At 37.3% G+C, this 23,965-nt stretch overlaps 1 protein-coding gene across 6 annotated transcripts in view; it reads left to right on the forward strand.

Annotated features, from left to right (window-relative positions):
* Window positions 1-23,965, forward strand: part of LOC150088181 (rho guanine nucleotide exchange factor 10-like protein) — a 465,691-nt gene that overhangs the window by 392,115 nt on the left and 49,611 nt on the right. For all 6 annotated transcript variants that reach the window (XM_090369366.1, XM_090369362.1, XM_090369365.1 and 3 more), the window contains one exon: window positions 12,409-12,551. In XM_090369366.1, coding sequence (XP_090225492.1) covers window positions 12,409-12,551 — 143 coding nt within the window. The remainder of the gene's footprint in view (window positions 1-12,408; window positions 12,552-23,965) is intronic.

A 23,965-nucleotide genomic window follows, 5' to 3' on the forward strand; every position in this document is an offset into this window, starting at 1 on the left:
CTTCAGCATCTTCTGCCAATCTTGTAATATGAGAGTAATTGAAAGACAGTTGTAACAGACCACGAATCACTATAAACCTTAGGAAATGGATATTACTGAATGGATTCAGTTTTCGTTACAAAAGACCATCTGTGTCCACTTCTGTTGTAATGAAATCTTCATCTCGATCCACAACTTAAGCTAAATGGAAACTCAATCCCGTTTAAGTCTGAAATAAATATTTTACTTAGTTTATACTATGCACTGATTCAGTCTAAATTAGACCACAGTGCTCAGGTGTATGCTTTGGCCAGGACCATTTCCCTTCATTGGTTTGACCCAATTTGCCCTTCCTCTTTGAATTGCTACTAGTGCCTTTTGTACATCCTCTATACAAAGTTTATATGTTGAGACCACTAAATCATCCCTATCACTTCTTTTTAAGCAGTTATCGTTACAGTATGCTATCAAATGAAATCTTTGCCTGGTTGCACTATGTGGCCATGTGTTTTTACGCCCAGCTGGGAAGGACTTTATGATGCTCATTCGAGAGATCCTTTGTAATTTTAACATGACAGTAGACCTTGTTACACTTACATTTGTGAAAACCTTTCTGCCATGGAGCATCCATTATGCTGCCTGTGATTGCTCTGTACATTATTGGGAAAAGTGCAATACACCAGCAGCAGTTTATAGGCAGCTCCATGCTGCACACTTCTGTTAGGGTCTGCAGCTTACAATGACAGCCCCATATGACATAAAATTCCTCTTGAGTGTAATGTCTACACAGCAGAGACACATATTATAGAACTTGCCCTTTTCAAACAGTGCAGTATTCTGAGTAAATGGTATATACAGACTCCCTGAGTGCCTTGAAGGCTGTGATAGGTAAGTTATATAACCCTCATCCAGCTCTTTGTCAGGCTTGCAAAATGCTCTTCTCCCTTTCAGGATCAGGGCAGACATTCGTTTTTTTCTAGATTCCAAGCCATGTTGGAATAAAGGGAAACAATTTGGCAGATAAGGCAGTCAAATTGCCACAGCCCTGAATGAACAATACCAGAATATTTTAGTCCCATATGCTAACTATATTCCAATCATACATCACCTTTGTCACATACAATAGCAGGCATTCTAGCCTTCACAGGAAGGAAATAAGGTATGTCAAATTAAACCTGAAATCACGGCTCAGTTCTCTAGTCAATGCAAGGTATATAAAGAAGCGATCGTTCTGTAATGACCTTATTGGGCATAGCCACCTCGCACATTTTTTAAGGGCCGTTCCCCCCACCACCCCACTTCATGTGTGTATTGTGGAACCCTTTTAAATATTCAACATTTCTTATTGAGAGATAAATACCGTATAATCCAGTGAAAAACTTTTAATAAAAATGACATGAAGCTTTCTGGTTAAATGGGCCCCTTCATCAGCAAATTCTAATGGGATAAACACGTCAGTAACAAAATTTAACAGGTACAGAGTTGCACAGACGTATGGGTTTGCTACCAGCGTTTATCCAGTTTCAAGATAGGATGTAGCCTCGTGCCCTTGCGGCGATTCATAGTTCTTGAATTGCATGATATGTTATGTTATACATTTTGGTCTGATCTATAGTTGGTAAACTACAGATCAGACCAAGCCCCTAACCATCTCAACAGCACAGCCCACACCATATTATCCCCATGCTTGGAGCCATTCCAGCTCAGATGAATCTAGGCGCACCGAGATTTCCAGAGTGAGAATGGACCTGGTCAATTGTGGCTAATCCAACCCACATATTAGACAAGTGCTTATTGTAAGTGCAAGAGCTCATGATCCACCTGAGACCATCATCAACACATGATAATATTCCCACCGCCTACATTCCCTACTATCTGGGCATGTCGGGCCAAATTTTGAAAATCCTCCGGGAATACCACATAAAATGCATGCAGCTACCCAATAGGAGCTTGCGTTCTCTGGTTTCTAACATGAAGACTCCAGTCGCCCCCTCTTTTGCACAGCGGTGTGGTTTACTGTGTAACTTGCAAAGATTATGGCAACTGCTACATAGGGGAGAGCTCGAGACCCTTCAAGACCGCCTTGCAGAGCATGACAGGTCAATTTGCCTTGGTGAGACTGACCAATCCGCATTCGCGGAACACTTCTGGTCGATCTACCATGACCTTAACCCCCAATTGCTATTACGAAGTGCTTGACCAATCCCGACACTTAATGAGGGGATTGACCAATCCCCTTGCTTAACATATCATGCAATTCAAGAACTATGAATCGCTGTAAGTGCACGAGGCTGCACCCTATCTTGGAGGCAACTGTCTTGAAACTGGATAAACGCTGGCAGCAAATCCATACATGTCCATGCAACAACAATGAGCAACAATTTAGTAGTTGCTACGTAGGTGAGACATCGAGACGTCTCCAGGATCGCCTCACGGAACACGACAGAGCAATCCGGCTTGCCGAAACTGACCAGTCCGCGCTTGCAGAACATTTTTGGGCTACCAACCACGATCTTGACCCCAAGCACGACTTTGAGATAGTGGACCACGCGCGACACTTTCGCCACCGCCTATGGCTAGAGTCACTAAACATAATGAACAACCCTAAGGCATTAAATCGCCAGAAAGGCATGCGTATACATCCAATCCTGGAGACAACCGTTTTATTGATGGATGATCACTGGCGCAAGGCAGCACACGTCCGTGCTACAACAATGACGAATGAGTAACGTGCCACACTTTGCTTGTAATGTATTCAAATTTGTCAGTTGACGAAGGGACACGAGTTCCGAAAGCTACTGAAATATTTTATTTTATTTTATTTTATTTTATACTGGGTATACTTTAAATAAATATCTATTTGTTAAATTTAGTAGTTGAATGCTAATCTCGTGACCATGCACGCATCACTACACGCACAACTCTGTATCCGTTAAATTTTGTCTCTAACATGTTTAGTAGTAGTAGTAGTAGTAGTGGTGGCACATGATGCAAGAAAGCAAGTGTAGGAGCTTATGCAGCATCAGCCAAAAAAAAAAAAAAAAAACACACCATTCCCTCCAAATGCATGTCCAGTTCCTCCTTAAATTTATTTAACCTATCAACTTCCACAACGACAGATGGAAGTTTGTTCCAGCAATTAACCACCCGCTGGCTAAAGGCAAATTTTAGCCCATCAGAATTCAGCGTGCTCAACCCATTCAAGGCCTTATAGACCTCAATCAGATCACCGCGCAGGTGCCTAGTCTCCAGCCACTGCAATTTGCAGAACTTAAGCCTCTCTTGGTAAGAGAATCCCTTCATTCCCCTCACCAATCGTGTTGCTCTTCTCTGTACACGCTCAAGCAAATCTACATCCTTCCTAAAATGAGGCCTCCAGACCTGTACGCAGTACTCAAGGCGTGGCCTGACCATTGCCTTATACAGAGGGACAATCACCTCCTTTTCCCTGCTAGCAAAATTCCTATATATCATTGACAAAACCCCATGACCCGCCCTAGCAGCCTGTCTGCACTGCTCAGAAAACTTCATATCTGACTGCACAATTACTCCCAGGTCTTTTTCATTTTCTACCACCTTAAGTGTAGTACCACACAGTTGGTACGTTTCTCTGGGGTTACTTCTACCCATATGCAGTACTTTGCATTTGTCAAGGTTGAACTTCAGTTGCCACTTCTTAGCCCATCTGCCCAAATTATCTAGATCCTGTTGCAGTAGCACACTGCCATTACTGTCATTAACAACCCTGCCAACCTTTGTGTCATCTGCAAACTTCGACATTAAGCCTGATATACCTTCATCAATATCATTGATAAATACACAAAACAACAGTGGACCCAACACCGAACCCTGTGGGACTCCACTAATAACATTAGTCGAAGAAGAGCAGCACCCATTGATTACCACCCTCTGTCTTCTCCCACTTAACCATCCTTGTATCCATTGTAGCAACTTACCCTTAATACCATTCTGCTCCAATTTGTACAGTAGTCTTCCATGCGCAACAGTGTCAAAAGCTTTCCTGAAATCCAAGTATATGATATCAAAATTATTTTTTGCATCCAGTTCCTTTGTGACCACATCATAATAACCAATCAAATTTGTCAGACAAGACTTTCCCTTAACAAACCCATGCTGTGTTTGAATTATTGCTGCAGTCTTGTCTAGATGATCCTGCAATGCATCTTTAACCAGCGACTCCATTATTTTACCCGGAACAGAAGTTAAACTAACTGGTCTGTAATTACTCGTGTCACCCTTCGATCCACCTTTGTGAATTGGGGACACATTTGCACATCTCCAGTCCGTGGGAAACTCCCCTGAGTCCAAGGATGCTCTCATAATTATGGCTAAGGGTTTGCTTAGTTGCTTTGCCGCCTCCTTTAAAATAACTGGATAGATCCCATCCACCCCAGGTGCCTTTCTTATGTTTAACTTCAACAATTTCTCCTCCACTTTGCTCTCAGTTATTACAAAATCATTAAGCACACTGCTACAATTTGATAACCTTCTTCCATTTTCAAATTGTAATAATTCCTCACGTGTGAATGTAGATGCAAAATACTCATTCAGTTTGTTTGCTATCTGAGCAGGATCATCAACAGTTGAACCATCGATGTCAAGTGGACCAATCATATTCATCCCCTTCCTTTTAGAGTTTATATAAGTAAAGAAATCCTTGCTGTTTTTCTTAGCATCTTTTGCCAAAGATTTCTCGTAATCCGCCTTCGCCTGCCGAACCTCCTTTGTGACCTGATTACAGACTAGCTTATATCTGCCACAGGCTTCTGCGTCACCTGATAATTTATATGCATCCCATGCATTTTTCTTCTCTGTCACGAGTCTCATTAGTTCATTTGATAACCATTTAGGCCTAAACCTTGAACGATATTTCTTAATCGGTATATAAAGTCTAGTAGCTTCCACGATTAATTCTTTGAATGCTTCCTACTTAGAATTTACTGTTTGTAACATCGTCAGTTGATCCCACTGTACAGAATTTAAAAACTGTCTGAGACCACTGTACTCACCTTTACCGAAGCAAAAACCCTTTCCTTTACCCCTGACGGTAGTTACCTCTTTGAGTAAATCCCACTTCAGCACACTGTGATCACTGCCACCTAGTGGTTCCTTTTTCTGCAAATTCTTAATACACGAATGATCACTGTTGATAACCAGATCAAGAGTGTTACTTTCTCTGGTTGCCTCTCGAACATGCTGCTGCAGAAAACAATCATCCAATAAATCCACAAAAGTCTGACTAGTGTGTGAGTGACCAACCCACAAGTTCCAGTCAATATCTGGGAAGTTAAAATCCCCCGTTATAAGACACTCTGATTTACTGGCCCACTCTGTTTCTCTGTACAATTGTTCATTGTACTCATTCAAGTCATTAGGCCTATAACAAACTCATACTCTTATTTTTCCTTTCGCAGTGCTTATCTCACACCAAACTGACTCAACAGAGCACTGTTCATCTATATTAACTGGGTGCACTTCCTTTGATTTTATGTTTTTTTTAATTGACAGCATAACACCCCCTCCCTTTCTGTCCTGTCTATCCTTTCTGTACACATTGTACTCCCCAAATTCCAGTTCTGCATTCCTTATATCTTTGTGACACCACGTCTCTGCTATCCCAACAATATCCGCCTTTGATGTCTAGACCAACACTTCAAATTCATCAAATTTATTTATTATACTTCTAGCATTGGTATACATGCAAGCATACATGCTCCTATGCCTATTCCTTGTTACCCTAACACATCCCATATACCCAACTATTCCATGATGACTGCCATCCGTCCCTGAAACCCCCAACACCCCTCGCTCCAGGTCGCTTCTTATTCTAATAGAAGTTGTGCAAGAATCACCTTCACCTCTGCCTGCAGTTACTGTTAAACTATTAGTCTTTGTATCCCCCCAAACTAGCAGTTTTCCGACCCACCTAACACTGCCTCGATAGCATCAGCAAATATTCTTGCACCCTTTCTATTTAAGTGTATCCCATCCCTGTAGAAGCAATCTCTCCTGTTAACAAGTACAGTCCAGGCTGAAAAAAATTCTACCCCTTGAGCCTTGCACAATCTTTCCAGGGCCGAATTGATCGACAAGGCTCTCATCATGTACTCCCTCCTATCGTGTCTGGGCAGAATTGCAGACATCCTGTTAGAATTGTTTATCCTGTTAGAATTTGCTGACGAAGGGGCCCATTTAACCTGAAAGCTTCATGCCATTTGTTATTAAAAGTTTTTCACTGGATTATACAGTATTTATCTTTTTATGCAATGGAATCCAGTACAACAGGCCCATTTCTTATTGATTGTCCATATTTTATCAGTATTTTATCAGAACAACTTTGGATTCCAATTCAGCAACTATGCTAAAGCCATATTCTTCTGATTAAGAGTGGTACTCCTTTAATACCACCTTCAAGAAATATGGAAATTGTCCACCATTTTCTGGACATATAATAATTCAGTTCATTTACAAGCGTTTTCATTTAAATATTATATGTATCATTGCTCTTAGATTGTTGGATCATTTGCTTTGCTTAACTACTCATCTTGTCCAGAAGTGAAATTTTTTTTTTTTTTTTTTTTTCTAATTCTTTCACCAAAATTTGTTGGTAGCAGTAAAGAGAGGTTCTTTGTTGTATATTGGTGGTTTCAACACAGCAGGGAAGGTTTTACTCTGAAACGATCTTGTCAATATCCATAGCAAAACTATATTACTGTGTTTAAATTTAAAATACCCTTCTACTGTGTGTATAAAATTGCTGTTAAATTCAACACAAAAAAAATACTTGCGAGGTACTACCTGTTACCAAGCAATTCAGTAGTAAACAGGATTATTTAAGCAAACTGAAACTGCAAAATAAAAGTGAAAATACAATCAACAAACAAGAGCCAGCAGGCTAGGGGCAATTGCTGCATGAACTGCTGCTAGGAATCCCTCCCTACAGTACCCAAAAGTTGAACACAGACACCTACTGACAGAAATAACTGCACAAAAGAAAAGAAAGTTTAGGGAAATCACATTAACAGCTTAACCACAAGACAACTGCTTCTGTTGTGAAAATTTCTAAGTAGGTTACTCGATGAAGGGTTTCACAATATGAGATATATAATGGTGTTTCATGCCACTTTGCTTTTATAGGTTACATACAAACGTGGCATCTCTGTAGCCAGGTGGAAAGGAGCAGCAGTGCGTAGCATGCGCTTCTTGATTAGACCGGGGTTCGAGCCCGTCACCACCAAATACGGAGGATGCGGAAAGGTCGAGGGAATGACCACCGCATATTCCCGGAGCAATATGGCCTTAGTTGCTAATGCTCCTAAAAACCAAAAAACAACAACATACAAATGTGATGCTTTTGTACTAACCTGTACAACGTTATACAGTGAAACTTCCCTTTAACGGACAGCCATGGGGAACGAGAAGTTCTCCGTTAGAGAGAAGTGTCTGCTAACAAGAAGTCTGAGGGAGAAAAAAAAAAAGAAAGAAAAATCGTTAAACATTTAATGTAAAATTAAATTAAAATATATGCAGATTTTGAACAATATTTTTGTAAATAATATACAATTACATACACAAGAGATAAAGAAAAATCGTTAAATGCTTAATGTAAAATTAAATTAAATTATATACAGATTTTGCACAAATTTACAGATTTTTGTAAATAATATACATACAATTGTGCTATGCATATTATGACTTTATCTTAAGAAAAATACATACAGGTAATCACTTATTTTCTTCTGCACCTTCTTCCGGCTGATAATTTTGTTTTCAACATTTGTTTGGAGTGAAGAAACTATCGAAAGTCTTTCAGTATCTTCTTCAGCGGCAAAAAACATTTTTAAACGATTGATTTGTATGAGCGCTTCTTCTATTTTCATCGGTGGTTTGTCGTTAATTTGTTCTTCGACAGAATGACCTCCTTCCATTTCTTCATCCTCATGAGGAACTTCTTGAAAAATATTGATGATAATGTCTTTGATATCTAGAGCACCATTTTCTGTAGTGAGGTTCGAGTGTATATCGAGTGTATTTGTAGCCAGGGTCACTTGTAGCGGAAGTATCGTATATTATCAATAGATGTTGAAGTTCTTGTTCTTCTTGGTGCTCCACATTGCTGTTCACAACTTCAATTTTTGCGTTTGAGAAGCCAGACTTTGCAAAACAGTTCACGACAGTTTGTTTTCTAATTGCGTTTACTGAAGAAGAAATCCATTGAATCGCATCTAGGATGCTGAGTTTCTTTGCACGGTCACTCGCACATGTTACATCGTTCATGTTTGCAATGAGATGTCTTAAAACATGTTTTCTGTAGTGAAGTTTAAAATTTTTTATTATCCCTTGATCCAAGGGCTGACACTCTGCAGTTGTTTGGTGGCAGAAAAATGATTTGAATGTTGGACAATTCAATGTGCGGGTGAGATGCAGCATTATCCATGAAAAGAATAATTTTTCTGTTTTGACGAATCATGTTTTGGTTAAAGTGACTTATCCATTCGCTCATGATATCTCGTGTCATCCACGCTTTTTTATTAGACTTCCAGTCAACATTCAAAAGATTCAACTTTATGCCCATGAAACAACGAGGATTTTGTGGTTTTCCTATAACAAGAGGTTGTTCAAAGTCTCCCAGCATATTTGTGCACAATAGTACAGTCAAGCGTTCCTTAGAAATTTTCCGCCCTGGCACTTTTTGTTTTTTAGACTCATTGTTTTTTCAGGAAGAGCTTTAAAAAACAACCCTGTTTCGCCACAGTGGTAAATATCCTTAGCTTCAAAATCACGACATAAATCTTCCAATTTGACGGTCCACTCTGTTACAACCCCAGTATCAACAGATCCACCTTCACCACTTACGGTTTTCCAAGAAATTTTATGCCGAGTTTTGAACTTGTCTAGCCATCCCACAGAAGCTTTGAACTCATTTACTCCCATAGATTTCACAACCTCCAAAACCTTTTCCCTAATAATAGGCCTATTAATGGGAATTTTTTTAGCACATGCGCGACAAACCACTCATATGTAATATTGTCAATTTGAAGTCCAACAGTTTTCGGGAATTATTTTTGAACCTGATCATTTCCGTGTTGTCAAAATTGTTTGAGCAGTTCATTTTTTTTTTTCCTTTAGGATGTCGCTTACCTGGGTCTTCCCGATTTTGAATTTTACAGCGAGATTGCGAACACTATTTTTTTGCCGATCATACGCGTTAATGAGTTCAACTTTATCTTTTAAAGTTAAATGTTTACGAGAAGACATTGTACACTTCACACGTCGCTGAACAAAACTGAAAACTGAAACTGAAAAGACAAAAGGCCGACCAAATCCCCCCCCGCACACACCGATTTCATCAGAAGTTTTACACATGCCTTAAACTTCTTGAAAAAGGGTTTAGAACCGCGACGTAAACCTTGATAAAATTCAGAGAATCGGAAATAGAAAATAAACACGCGATTGAGGCAATACGTGGAAGAAATGTTCCTAGAAAAAGGGCCATGAGCTCGCCCGCTGTCCGTTATGGGGGGATCAAATTAATGCTAATCTAAACAAAACAGTGCAGATCGCCTGTCCGCATCCGTTACAGAGAATGTCCGCCAGACAGAAGCTGAAAACACGTTAAAACCAATAGAGGAGAGTTGGTGAATTTGAAAATGTTCATTGTAGAAAGATGTCCGTCAAAGAGACTTGTCCGTTAGGAGAAGTTTCACTGTATAAGTTTGTTTATTCAATTTCCTGTAGAAGATAGCACTTTTTATTATTTTTATTTATTTATTTGTTTTTTGTTTGTTGCATATATCACCAATATTATACATGGTATAACTGTTTTAATTTATACATGATTAGTTGATTTGTACCACATAAGTAATTATGACACTGAACAAGTTTTCTTCATGGGAATTGTTCATCAAGATAAACACTTTATTATTCAGCATTATGTTTCAGGAATTTGAAAATGTTCGTTGTAGAAAGATGTCTGTCAAAGAGACTTGTCCGTTAGGAGAAGTTTCACTGTATAAGTTTGTTTATTCAATTTCCTGTAGAAGATAGCACATTTTTTATTATTTTTATTTATTTATTTGTTTTTTGTTTGTTGCATATATCAGCAATATTATACATGGTATAACTGTTTTAATTTATACATGATTAGTTGATTTGTACCACATAAATAATTATGACACTGAACAAGTTTTCTTCATGGGAATTGTTCATCAAGATAAACACTTTATTATTCAGCATTATGTTACAGCATCTTTACCATTTGCCTTAACCATTTGAAAACTGGATTAAAGCCTGGCAAGGACAGATAATTCCCCAAAGAAATCTGTGACATTCAGAAATAAGGTCTGACGTAGCCGAGTGGACTGGGGTTCAAGCCCGTGACTACTAAATACGATTAACAATTTGTATTGATTGATTTATTGTAAACTCTGCTGACCTGGTGTGTCATGCCGGAGTATAAACAAGAATCTGACTCAGCGACTAGTCCTCAACTGCTACTGATTAATTGTTTGCAGTTACACAAAGCTCATGTGTCATATCTCATTCCATTACTGCATAAACCATTCAATGCTTAGCTATATCCCTATTATTGTTTTTGCTGAGAGATTTTATTAAATTTTCTAACAAAAAAAAATGCCTCTGAATTTTTTTTTGATGAAATCCCCCTTCTCCATTATTTTAAAGTTGACTTCTTTGTACATCAAATTGCACAAAGAAGGTAACTTGGGGGGGGGGGGTCAGGTCTTTTTTTTAGCTGATATCTCAATTTATTTATTGTTTAAAACTACTTATAAACCATATATTTTACAAATTCTTTTTTTTTTTTTTTTGTCTTCTTGTCAGTTCCTTTAAAATTTGATAAAGATTGTTATTTTTCTGAAATCTAATCTATATCTTTGGAATTCACTCTCCTTGTTCCTGAATTATCAATCATTTTATTGGTAATTTTTCCCAAGAATCCATTGTAAGGTATTTTTAACATTTGCCATTTTTTCCTCTACATTGTTGTCACTAATCTGTTTTTTAAGAGTTTTAATAATTCCAATTTTAATACTATGTGAGTGATTGGAAAAATTTTAAATATCTTCCCCAATGTCTGTATTTTTGCTGTAAGCCTGTGTATCTAATGACTTGCCTTCTAAAGAATCCAAGAACAGTGGCCAGTTTTTGTCCCCAATTTCTAGTTCAGGCTTTATCCTTTCATGTATGTTATTCGTGTAGTGTTTAAAATTGTTAAATTTTGTTACCCCACAAACTATTGAGAAATTTTAAAGATATAATATTAAAATTGGTGTTATTAAAACTCTTATAAACGTGTATTCTACAATTTGTGATAACATGAAGGCAGAGGAAGAAAACTAAATATTAAAAATGTTTATTAAAAAATGGATTTACAAGCAAAACTGGAATCTGAATACATAGATTAAATTACAGAAATGCATTAAATTACAGAAATTACTAAAGGAATTGGGAAGAAGGGAAAAGAGAGAATTTAAAAGTAGTTTTTAACCCATAAATAAATTAGGAAATCAATTTAAAAAGAAGATATATAATTTAGCAGAATGAGTAATTGTAGGAAGATGTTTCCAGCTAGATGCAGTGCAAATGGGAAACCTATATAGTAGAACATACATAATGTGTTTCAAAAAAAAAAAAAAACCATCAGCATTAGTGAAATGTTATTGAATGCAAATATATGTACAAAGAAAGGAACTTCAAAAAATCTGGGTGGGGGAGATTTTGTTAAAAAATTTAACAAAAACTCTCAACAGTAGGGTAAGGTAAGGTAGGATATTGTACAGGGTTTAACTGAGCCTTGGAATGGTTTATTTAATAACAGAATGAGGTAATGAATATGTGCTCATTTCATATAAATTGCAGTCAGTTAGAGGCAGTTGAGAATAGTCACGATTTAGAGACATACATAACTGTTTTAGGGATTATGTTTGTTTTAACCTGGTTTTAATCCAGTTTGAAAGTGATCAACACTCTAGTAAAGGTGCTGTAACATATTGCTGAATAATAAAGTATTTATTGTGGGTAAAGTAGTCTCAACACACCATATTTAATCTATACTTGGAGAAAAATGGCTTATTTATAAATTAAAAAATATATAAGTTTAACCAGTTATGGGTGGTTGGTGGACTATGAGTGTATTTGACCTTGCTTTCTTTCTAGTGTTATATTTGCCAGTTACATCCTTCTTTTACATGGAATCTCATATTAAAATTGTGAAAGATGATCTGAATTCTTATAGTATAATGTGAAAGATGATCTGAATTCTTATAGTATAGTGTGAAAGATGATCTGAATTCTTATAGGATAGTTTTTAATTATATCATAATTTTTTTTATTTTTAGAAATTAATTATAATAACATTCCCAATATTATTGTTTTATATTTTAAAAGAAGGTTCCTGGCAACTTCAAGAGCCATTAGTAGTAACTTTGGACCAAGAACCTGTAACTTGTTTGTTGCCTCTTGGGTCAGCTATGTACTGTGCCTGTGGACCTAAGGTTTGGGTATTAGATGCTTTAACAGGTGAAATACAGGTACTGTATCTTACAGTTCTTTGTTTTACAAATAGTACAATATTAACTGTTTAAATTTGTTTACACTTTTATTCTCATTTAGTGTGTGTGTGTGTGTGGGGGGAGAGTGAGAGGACACGTTCCAGGTTATGGTAATAATGGCCAACCGTGCTGTTGAATTATTGCTTATTCAAAATTAACAGAAAAGTTGCATGGAATCCATTTTATTAGTCGCACACATCAGAAAAAATAATTATACTCATACAGTATAACACTAGCAAAATGTTCAGAGCCATTTTTGTTAGAAATTTTTGATCTAGCCATAGTTAAATCATACAATAAATGACTTACTGGCTATGTGTTAAAAAAAAAAATAAAATAAAAAAATTTAAAAAAAACCAGAACAGTGGCAAATTTTTATTATAATTACAACCATTAATTCCTTTTCTTCTTTTTTATTATATAGTAGCAGCAGTAATTATTTTCATATCATATTTACTTTTAATTACATGGATTTCAAAGGTCATACCAGAAAACAGTTATAACAATTAAATTGTACTACTACTTCTTTTACTAGTACAATATAACTGTTAATTTTGTCAAAGCTGTTCATTTATCACCTACTTGATTGTAACTGTATGTAGGTGAAAACAAAAAAGAGAGAGAGAGAGGGAAGATTACTCTTCAGATTGGGTTAGTTTAAGAATTAGGGCTGAGAATCAGTACTGGGATCCACCAATCAACTACCCGAATCGACAACACCAATCAATCAACTACCCACTGGCTAAAGGCAAATTTCTGCACATCTATTCTACAACTATCTTTCCTCAATTTGAAACTGTGCCCCCCCCCTCAGGTTCTTAGTCTGAGAAAGAATCCCATCAGCATTCAGCTTGCTCAACCCATTCAAGGCCTTATACACCTCAATCAGATCACCTCACAGGTGCCTATTCTCCAGGTGCTGCATTTTTTAGAACTTAAACTCTTTTTGGTAAGAGCACCACTTTGTTCCCCTCACCAATCTTGTTGAACTTGTTTGTACTCGTTATAGCAACTCCATATCCTTCCTAAAATGAGGTCTCCAGACCTGTACACTGTACTCTAGATGCGGCCTGACCATTGCCTTGTATAACAGGATAATCACCTACCTGTCCCTGCTAGCAAAATTCTTATATATCATTGACAAGACTCCATGACCTGCCCTGGCAGCCCGTCTGCACTGCTCAGTGAACTTCATATTAGACTGCTCAATTACCCCTAGGTCTTTTTCACTTTCCACTACCCTGAGTGTAGTACCACAGAGTTGGTACACTTCTCTTCGGTTATCGCTACCCATATACAGTACTTTACATTTGTCAATGTTAAACTTCAGTTGCCACTTCTCAGCCCATTTTCCCAACTTATCTAAATCCAGTTGGAGTAGCATACTGTCTTTACTGTCATTAACAACCATGCCAACCTTTGTATCATCTGCAGACTTGGACATTAAACCTGATATACCTTCATCAATATCATTGATAAATATACAAAACAACAATGGGCCCAACACCAAACCTGGGGAACTTCACTAACAACATTTGTCCACAAAGAGCAATGTCCATTGATTACCACTCTCTTTCATCTCCCACTCAACCATCCCTTTATCCATTGTAGCAACTTGCCCTTATAAAATATCCAGTAGTCTTCCATGTGCAACAATACCAAAAGCTTTTCTGAAATCCAAGTATATGATATCCACATACTTGGATTTAGGATTTGATACTTGAATTTGACAACAATTTAGGCTTAAATGGTTGTCAAAAACTAATGAGACTGGTGGCAGAGAAGAAAAATGCATGGGATGCATATAAATTATCAAGCGACACAGAAGCCTACGGCAGATATAAGCTGTTCTGTAATCAAGTCATAAAGGAGGTTAGGCAGGCAAAGACAGATTACGAGAAATCTTTGGAAAAGTATGCTAAGAAAAACAGTAATGATTTCTTTACTTGTATAAACTCTAAAAGGAAGGGGATGAATTTGATTGGTGCACTTCATATCGATGGTTCGACTGTTGATGATCCTGCTCAGATAGCAAACAAACTGAATGAGTATTTTGCATTTACATTCACACACGAGGAGTTAAGGTTTGAAAATGCCAGAAGGTAATCAAATTGTAGCAGGGTGCTTAATGATTTTTTAATAACTGAGAGCAAAGTGGAGAAGAAATTGTTGAAGTTAAACATAAGAAAGGCACCTGGGGTGGATGGGATCTATCCAGCTATTTTAAAGGAGGCAGCAAAGGAAGTAAGCAAACCCCTAGCCATAATTATGAGAGCATCCTTGGACTCAGAGGAGGTCCACATGGACTGGAGATGTGAAAATGTATCCCCAATGCACAAAGTGGGATTGACGAGTGACACGAGTAATTACAGACCAGTTAGTTTAACTTCTGGTCTGGGTAAAATAATGGAGTCACTGGTTAAAGATGCATTGCAGGATCATCTAGACAAGACTGCAGCAATACTTCAGACACAGCATGGGTTTGTTAAGGGAAAATCTTGTCTGACAAATTTGATTGGATATTATGATGTGGTTACAAAGGAACTGGATGCAAAAAATAAATTTTTATATCATATACAGTGGATTCCGGTTATTTGGGCCACCGGTTAATCGGGGCAGCCATTTATTTAGGACAAATCTTAAAAAACAGAACCCAATTGAGAAATTCTTTTACTTCGCTTAATTGGGACAAAATGCCGTTTAATTGGGGCAAGAGACCGCAGCACTGGAGATTACCCTACGATTGTCTCCGACAGTATCATGTAGTTCAGTCGGATTTCTGGAAGTCACAACCATAAAACAATAAAAACAATTAGCAGTCACCTGTTTATTGGGCTTTCCTATAAAAGGATTGTAAACTCGATCTTATTGAATTTGCGATAATACCGACAGCTGGATTTCTGTGGGTTATTATGGTAAAATGTGTTTACACTTCTATCGAATCTTCAATCATATAAAAAAAATAATTTTCAGAATCTTCTCTTCATTCCTATTTTTAAAGCTTCGTAATTTGTTACTCCGTTCTCAGTTGCGCATATCGTATTACTTGCAATTTGTGTGTGTCGTGTTTTTGTTATTGATTGCTTATCTTTTTACTGTTTTAAATTTTAACACCCACCCACAAATGTCAGTGAACAGAAATGTCAACTAGTTTACTTAGTATGTACATATTACAGTACATATTAATCATTCCGATTATGATGTATATTCTTCTGAATTTCATGTATCATTTAATTTTTTAATTGGTGAGGTAATAAAGGGTAAATTTGTGCTTAATATATCTTTACTTTTATAGCCTGTGGATAATATTCCTCCTATTTTCACTAATTAGAATCGCTGTTTAATAGAATTAAAATTCAATTCGCAAACATGATCACAATGACCGGCGCTTACTACACATCGTATAGTGGAGGGTACTTTACTGTGGTGAGTTCGTTGTAACGTGATTTGATTGTAAAGTGAACTAATTGTAGGGGGAGGTTACATTGTATTTTTAACTATTTACGTGAAACTTCGGATAATTGGGGCAGCCGCTTAATCAGGGCAAAATGCACTAGTCCCGATGTGTCCCAAATAACCAGAATCAACTGTACTTGGATTTCAGGAAAGCTTTTGACACTGTTGCACATGGAAGACTACTGTACAAATTGGAGCAGAATGGTATTAACGGTAAGTTGCTACAATGGATAAAAGGATGGTTGAGTGGGAGAAGACAGAGGGTGGTAATCAATGTGCGCTGCTCTTCATGGACTAATATTATTAGTGGAGTCCCACAGGGTTCGGGGTTGGGGCCACTGTTGTTTTGTATATTTATCAATGATATTGATGAAGGTATATCAGGCTTAGTGTCGAAGTTTGCAGATGACACTAAGGTTGCAGGGTTGTTAATGACAGTAATGGCAGTGTGCTACTGCAACAGGATCTAGAAAATTTAGGCAGATGGGCTGAGAAGTAGCAACTGAAGTTTAACATTAACAAATGCAAAGTACTGCATATGTGTAGAAGTAATCCCAGAGAAACGTACCAACTGTGTGGTACTACACTTAAGGTGGTAGAAAATGAAAAAGACCTGGGAGTAATTGTGCAGTCAGATATGAAGTTTTCTGAGCAATGCAGACAGGCAGACAGGGCAGATCATGGGGTTTTTTTCAATGATAATCAAGAATTTTGCTAAAAGGGAAAAGGAGATGATTGTCCCTCTGTATAAGGCAATGGTCATGCCCCGCCTTGAGTACTGCGTGCAGGTCTGGAGGCCTCATTTTAGGAAAGATGTAGATTTGCTTGAGCGTGTACAGAGAAGGGCAACAAGATTGATCAGGTGAATGAATTGATCCTCTTACCAAGAGAGGCTTAAGTTCTGCAAATTGCAGCAGCTAGAGACTAGGCACCTGTGAGGTGATCTGATTGAGGTGTATAAAGTGATTGAGGTGAATGAAAAAGACCCCAGGTCTTTTTCATTCACCACCTCCCTGATGTAGGACCACAAAGTTGGTACGTTTCTCTTGGTACTGCTATCCATATGCAGTACTTTGTCAAGGTTAAACTTCAGTTGCAACTTCTCGGCCCATCTGCCTAACTTTTCTAGATCCTGTAGCAGTAGCATACTGTCATTAACAACCCTGCCAACCTTTGTGTCATCTACAAACTTGGACATAAAGCCTTATATACCTTCATCGATATCATTGATAAATACAGAAAAGAACAATGGGTCCAGCATCGAACCCTGGGAGACTCCACAAATATATTAGTCCACGTAGAGTAGTGTCCATTTATTACCACTCACCGCCGTCTCCAAATTCGACCATCTCTTTATCCATTGCAGTAACTTGCACATAATGCCATATCGCTCCAATTTGTACAGCAGTCTTCCATGTGCAACAGTATCAAAAGCTTTCCTGAAATCCAAGTATATGATATCAAAATTATTTTTTGCATCCAGTTCCTTTGTGACCACATCGTAGTATACAATCAAATTGGTCAGGCAAGACTTCCCCTTAACAAACCCATGCTGTCTGAACTATTACTTCTGTCTTGTCTAGATGATCCAGTGACTCCATTATTTTCCCCAGAACAGAAGTTAAACCAACAGGTCTATAACTATTTGTGTCACCCTTTGAACCTCCTTTGTGAATTGGGGATACATTTGCACATCTTCAGTACATGGGGACCTCCCCTGACTCTAAGGATGCTCTCATAATTATGGGTAAGGGTTTGTTTACTTCTCTTGCTGCCACCTTCATTATAACTGGATAGATTCATCTAACCCAGGTGCCTTTTGTATGTTTAACTTCAACAATTTCTTCTCAACTTTGCTATCAGTTATTACAAAATCACTTATCTTCCTGTTAGAGTTTGATAAACTTCTGGCGTTCCCCTCCTTGAATAACTCATGTGTGATTGTAGATACAAAATACTCATTCAGTTTATCAGCTCCTTGAGCAGGATCATCAATAGTCGAACCATCTATGTTAAGTTGATCAATCTGATTCATCCTCTTCCTTGTAGAGTTTACATAAGTAATGAACTCTTTGCTGTTTTTCTTTGCATCCTTTGCCAAAGATTTCTTGTAATCTGCCTTCGCCTGCCTTAACCTCCTTTGTGACTTGATTACAGACTTTGCTGTAGGCTTTCGTGTCGCCTGATAATTTATATGCATCCCATGCATTCTTCTTCTCTGCCACGAGCCTCATTAATTCATCTGACATCCATTTAGGCCTAAACCTTTGAACAGTATTTCTTAGTTGGAATGAAAAGCCTAGTAGCCTCCAAGATTAAGTCCCTGAAAGCTTCCCATTTAGAATTCACCATTGGTAACGTCATCAGTTAATCCCACTGTATAGAATTTAAAAACTGTCTGAGACCACTGTAGCCACCTTTACAAAAACAAATACCCATCCCTTTACCCTTGATGGTAGTTACATCTTTAAGTAAATCCCACATCAGTACACTATGATCACTGTCACCTAGTGGTTCCTTTTTCTCCAAATTCTTAAAGCATGAATAATCACTGCTGATAATCAGATCAATGATATTACTCCCTCTGGTTGCCCCTCGAGCAGCTGCTTTAGAAAATAGTCATGCAATAAATCCAAAAAAAAGCCTCGCTGGTGTGCGAGTGACCAGTCCACAAGTTCCGGTCAATATCTGACATCCATTTAAAATTCCCCATTACAAGACATTCTTATTTACTGGCCCATTCTATTTCTCTGCACAACTGTTCATTGTACTCATCAGAGTCATTAGGCCTATAACATACTCCTACTCTCGTTTTCCCTTTCCCAGTGTTTGTCATACCAAACAGACTCAACATTGCACTGTCCACCCATGTCAACTGGATGCACTTCCTTAGATTTTGTGTTTCTTAACTAAGAGCATAACCCCTCCTCTCTTCCCACCCTGTCTGTCCTTTCTGTACATATTGTACTCCCCAAATTCCAATTCTGCACTGCTTATATCTGTGTGACACCATGTCTCTGATATCCCAACAATATCGGCTTTTGATGTCTTGATCAGCACTTGAAATTGATCAGTTTTATTTACTATACGTCCAGCATTAGTATACATGCACTTGCTCTCACTCTTAGTTACCCTAACACAGCTCATGTATTTACTTGTTCCATGATAACTCCCAGCAGCTCTTGAAGTCCGCAGCAAATTGCTCTCTAGGCTGCTGCTCATTACAATGGAAGAGCAGTGCAAGAATCACTTTCGCCTCTGCAAGTGGCTACCGTTAATCGTTTAGTCTCTGAATTCCCCCACCCCAAACTAGCAGTTTTCCCACCCACCTAACACTGCCTCTATAGCATCAGCAAATATTCTTGCTCCCTTTCTATTTAAGTGTATCCCATCCCTGTAAAAGCAGTCTCTCCTGTTTGCAAACTATCTAAACTCTCTTGTTTAGATAGTGATTCGGATTCCCTCGTCACTATTTGGCAGAGTAGATGGAGCAGAATTAAACACTAACTGATAGCACCGTTTTAGAGCTGTAACCTCGAAATGTAAAGAGGATTGGATCTCACCATGGTGTCTATCATAACGTCAAAAGACATCAACGTACTGCATGATGGAAGAGATGGGGGGGGGATTGCTTGTGTTTTTCTGCAGAGACTAAACATAGTTTTCTTCACTTCAGACCTTCAATAAACAAAGTGGTGGTATTGCACCAGTTGATAAGAGTCATCTTATCAACTGGTGCAATAAAAGAAAAATCACATATTGATGATAATAAAATTTCAGCGATCCCTCTGGTATATATATTTCTCTTTTAAGGTTCGTACAATGTTTGTAGAGCAGAAGTTATTTTTTCAAAATTCATTTTGACCATTTTTACTGATTCATAATGTGCACTCCACCTTGTCTGGGCAAGTCTTTTCACTGTCATTCCTGTATGTTTTTTCATTATTGACTGGTAACATAAAGGAGCACCATTCCTCCGCGTGGTGTGGATGTACACCACCAGTAGGCTAGGTGCCTTATTTCAGGACTTGCACATGGGAGTTATACTCAGGGATATTAACAATCCCACCATCATGAAGGTGCAAGCAGAGGATTTGGTTATTAAGATTGATTAGACTTCGCTGAAATTATGTCCACCTTAACTTAAGTATCATCATCATATCAGTACCATCAGCATTTTAGACTCCCAGGTAGCCAGCCCAGCTTGCATACCTGATCTGTGACAGCCTCAACGGCCCTCACAGACAGTTCTGTCTAAAATGTTTTAAAACTTAATTGATTTTAAGAAATCACAGAAACTAAGGAAATTGAAAATTCAGTGAATAAAGTATAGCGTATTTACTTTGTATTTAATATAATAACAAGAGGGAAAAAAAGATACAAAATGTGAAAATCAATAACAGATCAGGGACCATCAAAGATACTTTGGGGCCCTAATGCAAAAGGGGTTAAGGGGCCTCGTTTATTTATGTTGAGATTTTGATGGCTTCCGCAATTGGGGCCCCCTTAAATCAGGGCCTTGGTGTATCGCATCCGATGCACCCTGCATTTGCATAGCCCTGAAAGAGATTTATTGATAACCTCATCAAAATTTATTTTACTAGCATATTCATTTTCAGTAGATAATATGGCTAGATTTGATAATCTAGTCTGACCCATTGATGGGCAGAAGTAATTTTTAATTAGTTGTAATTTGGTAGAGATTCCGAAAAATCCCACTTTATAATAAACTCTGCAAACTGCAAAGCTGCCCACTGGTTTTCTTTCTCAACAGTTATTTTTGCAGCTTGTAAGTGATGTCTTATTTGGCCAATTTCTAATACAGTTTTTTCATGACGAAATTCATCGAAAATTTCGGTCAGCTTTGAAATATGCATTGCTTACTGTTCTTTCTTTGCAACAACCAAATAAAACAGTTAATAATGGCAAACATTGAAAGAATTTTGTCCATTGCTTTCGAACGAACCTCCAATTCTCCGTGAAATCTATCCAAGCATTCGTATATCGCTCTTTTTAATTCTTCTTGTAGTGACAGTCCAGCATCCTTTATAATTTCTCCTGGAATTTGTTTTTATATCCTTATTCTTCCTATAAATCCTCATTTCCTCAAGTTTTATTTGTGAATTGAAGACCCCTTTCTACAGTTTTATTTCTTTCTTCATTAATAAATAATTTTAAGGTCTCTAACTTACAACACATTTTTCCATGCTTATTTGGACCGTTTGTAAATAAGGTTTGTATGTAAGGTTTACTGCTTGTAGAATTTCGTGCCAAAAAGAAAGATAACTTAGAAAAGAAAAATCACATATTGATGATAATAAAATTTCAGCGATCCCTTTGGTATATATATTCTCTTTTAAGGTTCGTACAATGTTTGTAGAGCAGAAGTTATTTTTTCAAAATTCATTTTGACCATTTTTACTGATTCATAATGTGCACTCCACCTTGTCTGGGCAAGTCTTTTCACTGTCATTCCTGTATGTTTTTTCATTATTTCCCAATGGGGTGGAGAGACTGAAAAGAAAGAATAAAGGTGTTCCAAAGAAGGTTATGCATGATGAAACGCTTGCAAATGAATGCACTCCACATAAATTTAACGAGTGGTTTGCACAGGACATAAACAATGCTTTGAGATTATTTCTTTCCTTGATTTTAGATTGGACCCCACCATGGTTGCTGCATTGTTGTAGCCTTGACCACGGTACAGATTTATATCCAGTCCATCCTTTTCTAAAGTATTCAAAATTTCTTTTGTGATTTCAGCAGTGGTACTTCAACCTTTGTCACCTACAATGTGAACATATCTAATTACTTCACATGTTTCATCAGTGTCGTATACATCTAGTGTACTGTGAAATAGAATTCCAAAATATTTAGCTTGTTTTGTATTATCATCTACTATTTTTTCTCTCACATAATTTCCTGAAATGTTAATAAACTCATTTTGAATCTCTGGCTATAAATATAAAGGTTCTTTCCTATCAGATGAACATTCAATTCTTAAAATATGTTCTTTCAAAACTGTCATAATTTGATAGCAACTCTACCATTTCTCTAAAATTTCCTTTATTTGTAGAAAATATTGATTCATCATGCCCACAAAAAGGAAGAGTCTAACACAAGAAATAAGATTGCATCTAAAAGCTGATGTGAAACATCTTTCCATTTCTTTCTTTCTCTATTCAGTATTGTCTGATAAATGTCATCAATAGTTTGTTGAAACTTCAACCCTGTACTTAGTCTTTTCCTCTTAAGACTCCAAGCACGAGAGATGCTGTTCACTATTTTCATGGTCAGAAACCTTTGGGTTTAATCTCCACCAAGTTTTAAATCCCATGATAAAGTTGAATGTTTTGATTTATTTATTATCCAATGAAAATAGTTTGCAGCAAAAGCAAAATAAAATTCCTGATTATAGTGAATAAACCATCCACATTCTTAAAAATTTTTTTCACCATTTGGCAATGTCTTGTAAAACCAGGAAGTTGTTAGCTGTCAACATTTCCCTTTAATTTTTTCTCCTGCCCTTTCAACAGTGTCAAGAGATTAGTCCTTATTTTGAAATTATTCACTGCCTTTCTTAATAAAATGAATTCTCAAGTTATCTGGCACCTGGATAGGCCAAAAAGCAATGTCGGAATACTTTAAAAATATGTTTATTTCCTCTTCCTTTTCGGAATCTCTTCTCTCCTTGTGTATTTTCACTAGATTCTTCTCCTCTGGTGGATGAATAAGCATGTTCTAGATTCTTCTCCACTAGAGAATGAATAACTTTCTCTGTTAGATCCTCTTGAGAAGATGACTCTTGTACTTGCTCTTCTGATTTATGATGCTAAATATCTATTGCACTAGTTGAAGGTGTAACATTCTTCAACGATGATCCAGACGTTGCTTGAATAACTTCTTTTCTTGCTTTCTTTGCTTTTCTCTGTTGAAATCCGGTTGTTCGATTTTGTTTCATTTTGTACTTATACGTAAGGACCTAGTCGGTTGCTTTCTAGTAAGTACAGTCCATTCCGGTTATTTGGGACATATCGGAACTAGTGCATTTTGGCCCGATTAAGCGGCTGCCCCAATTATCCGAAGTTTCATGTAAATAGTTAAAAATACAATATACCCCCCCCCCTTTTTTTACAATTGGTTCATTGTACAATCAAATCACGTTACGACGAACTCAGCATAGTAAAGTACCGTTCACTATACGATGTGCAGTAAGCGCTGGTCATTGTGATCACGTTTTTGTGAATTGAATTTTAATTCTATTACACAGCGATTCTAATTAGCGAAAATAGGAGGAATATTATCCACAGGCTATAAAAGCAAAGATATATTAAGCACAAATTTACCCTTTATTACCTTGCCAATTAAAAAATTAAATGATACATGGAAATTGGAATAATTAATACGTACTGTAATATGTACATACCGAACTAGTTGACATTTCTGGTCACTGACATTTGTGGGGGGGGGGGGGGTTAAAATTTAAAACAGTAAAAAGATAAGCAATCAATAACAAAGAACACAGCACACACAAATTGCAAGTAACACAATACGCGCAAGTGAGAACCGAGTAACGAGTTACAAAGCTTTAAAAATAGGAATGAAGAGAAGATCTGAAAATAAATTTTTTTATATGATTGAAGATTTCATGGAAGTGTAAACACATTTCACCATAATAACCCACAGAATTCCAGCTGTCGGTATTATCCCAAATTCAGTAAGATAGTTTACTGTCCGTTTATGATAGATTTCACTAAAAGAAAAACCCAATAAACAGGTGACTGCTAATTGTTTTTATTGTTTTATGGTTGTGACCTCCAGAATTTCGACCGAACCACATGGTACCGTCGGAGACAATCGTAGGGTAATCTCCAGTGCTGCGGTCTTCCTGCCCCGATTAAACAGCATGCTGTCCCAATTAAGCGAAGTAAAAACCC

This window comes from Mastigoproctus giganteus, chromosome 3, assembly GCF_048544385.1.
Source record: "Mastigoproctus giganteus isolate SK-2022 chromosome 3, ASM4854438v1, whole genome shotgun sequence".
In the NCBI taxonomy this organism is placed as follows: Eukaryota; Metazoa; Arthropoda; class Arachnida; order Uropygi; family Thelyphonidae; genus Mastigoproctus; species Mastigoproctus giganteus.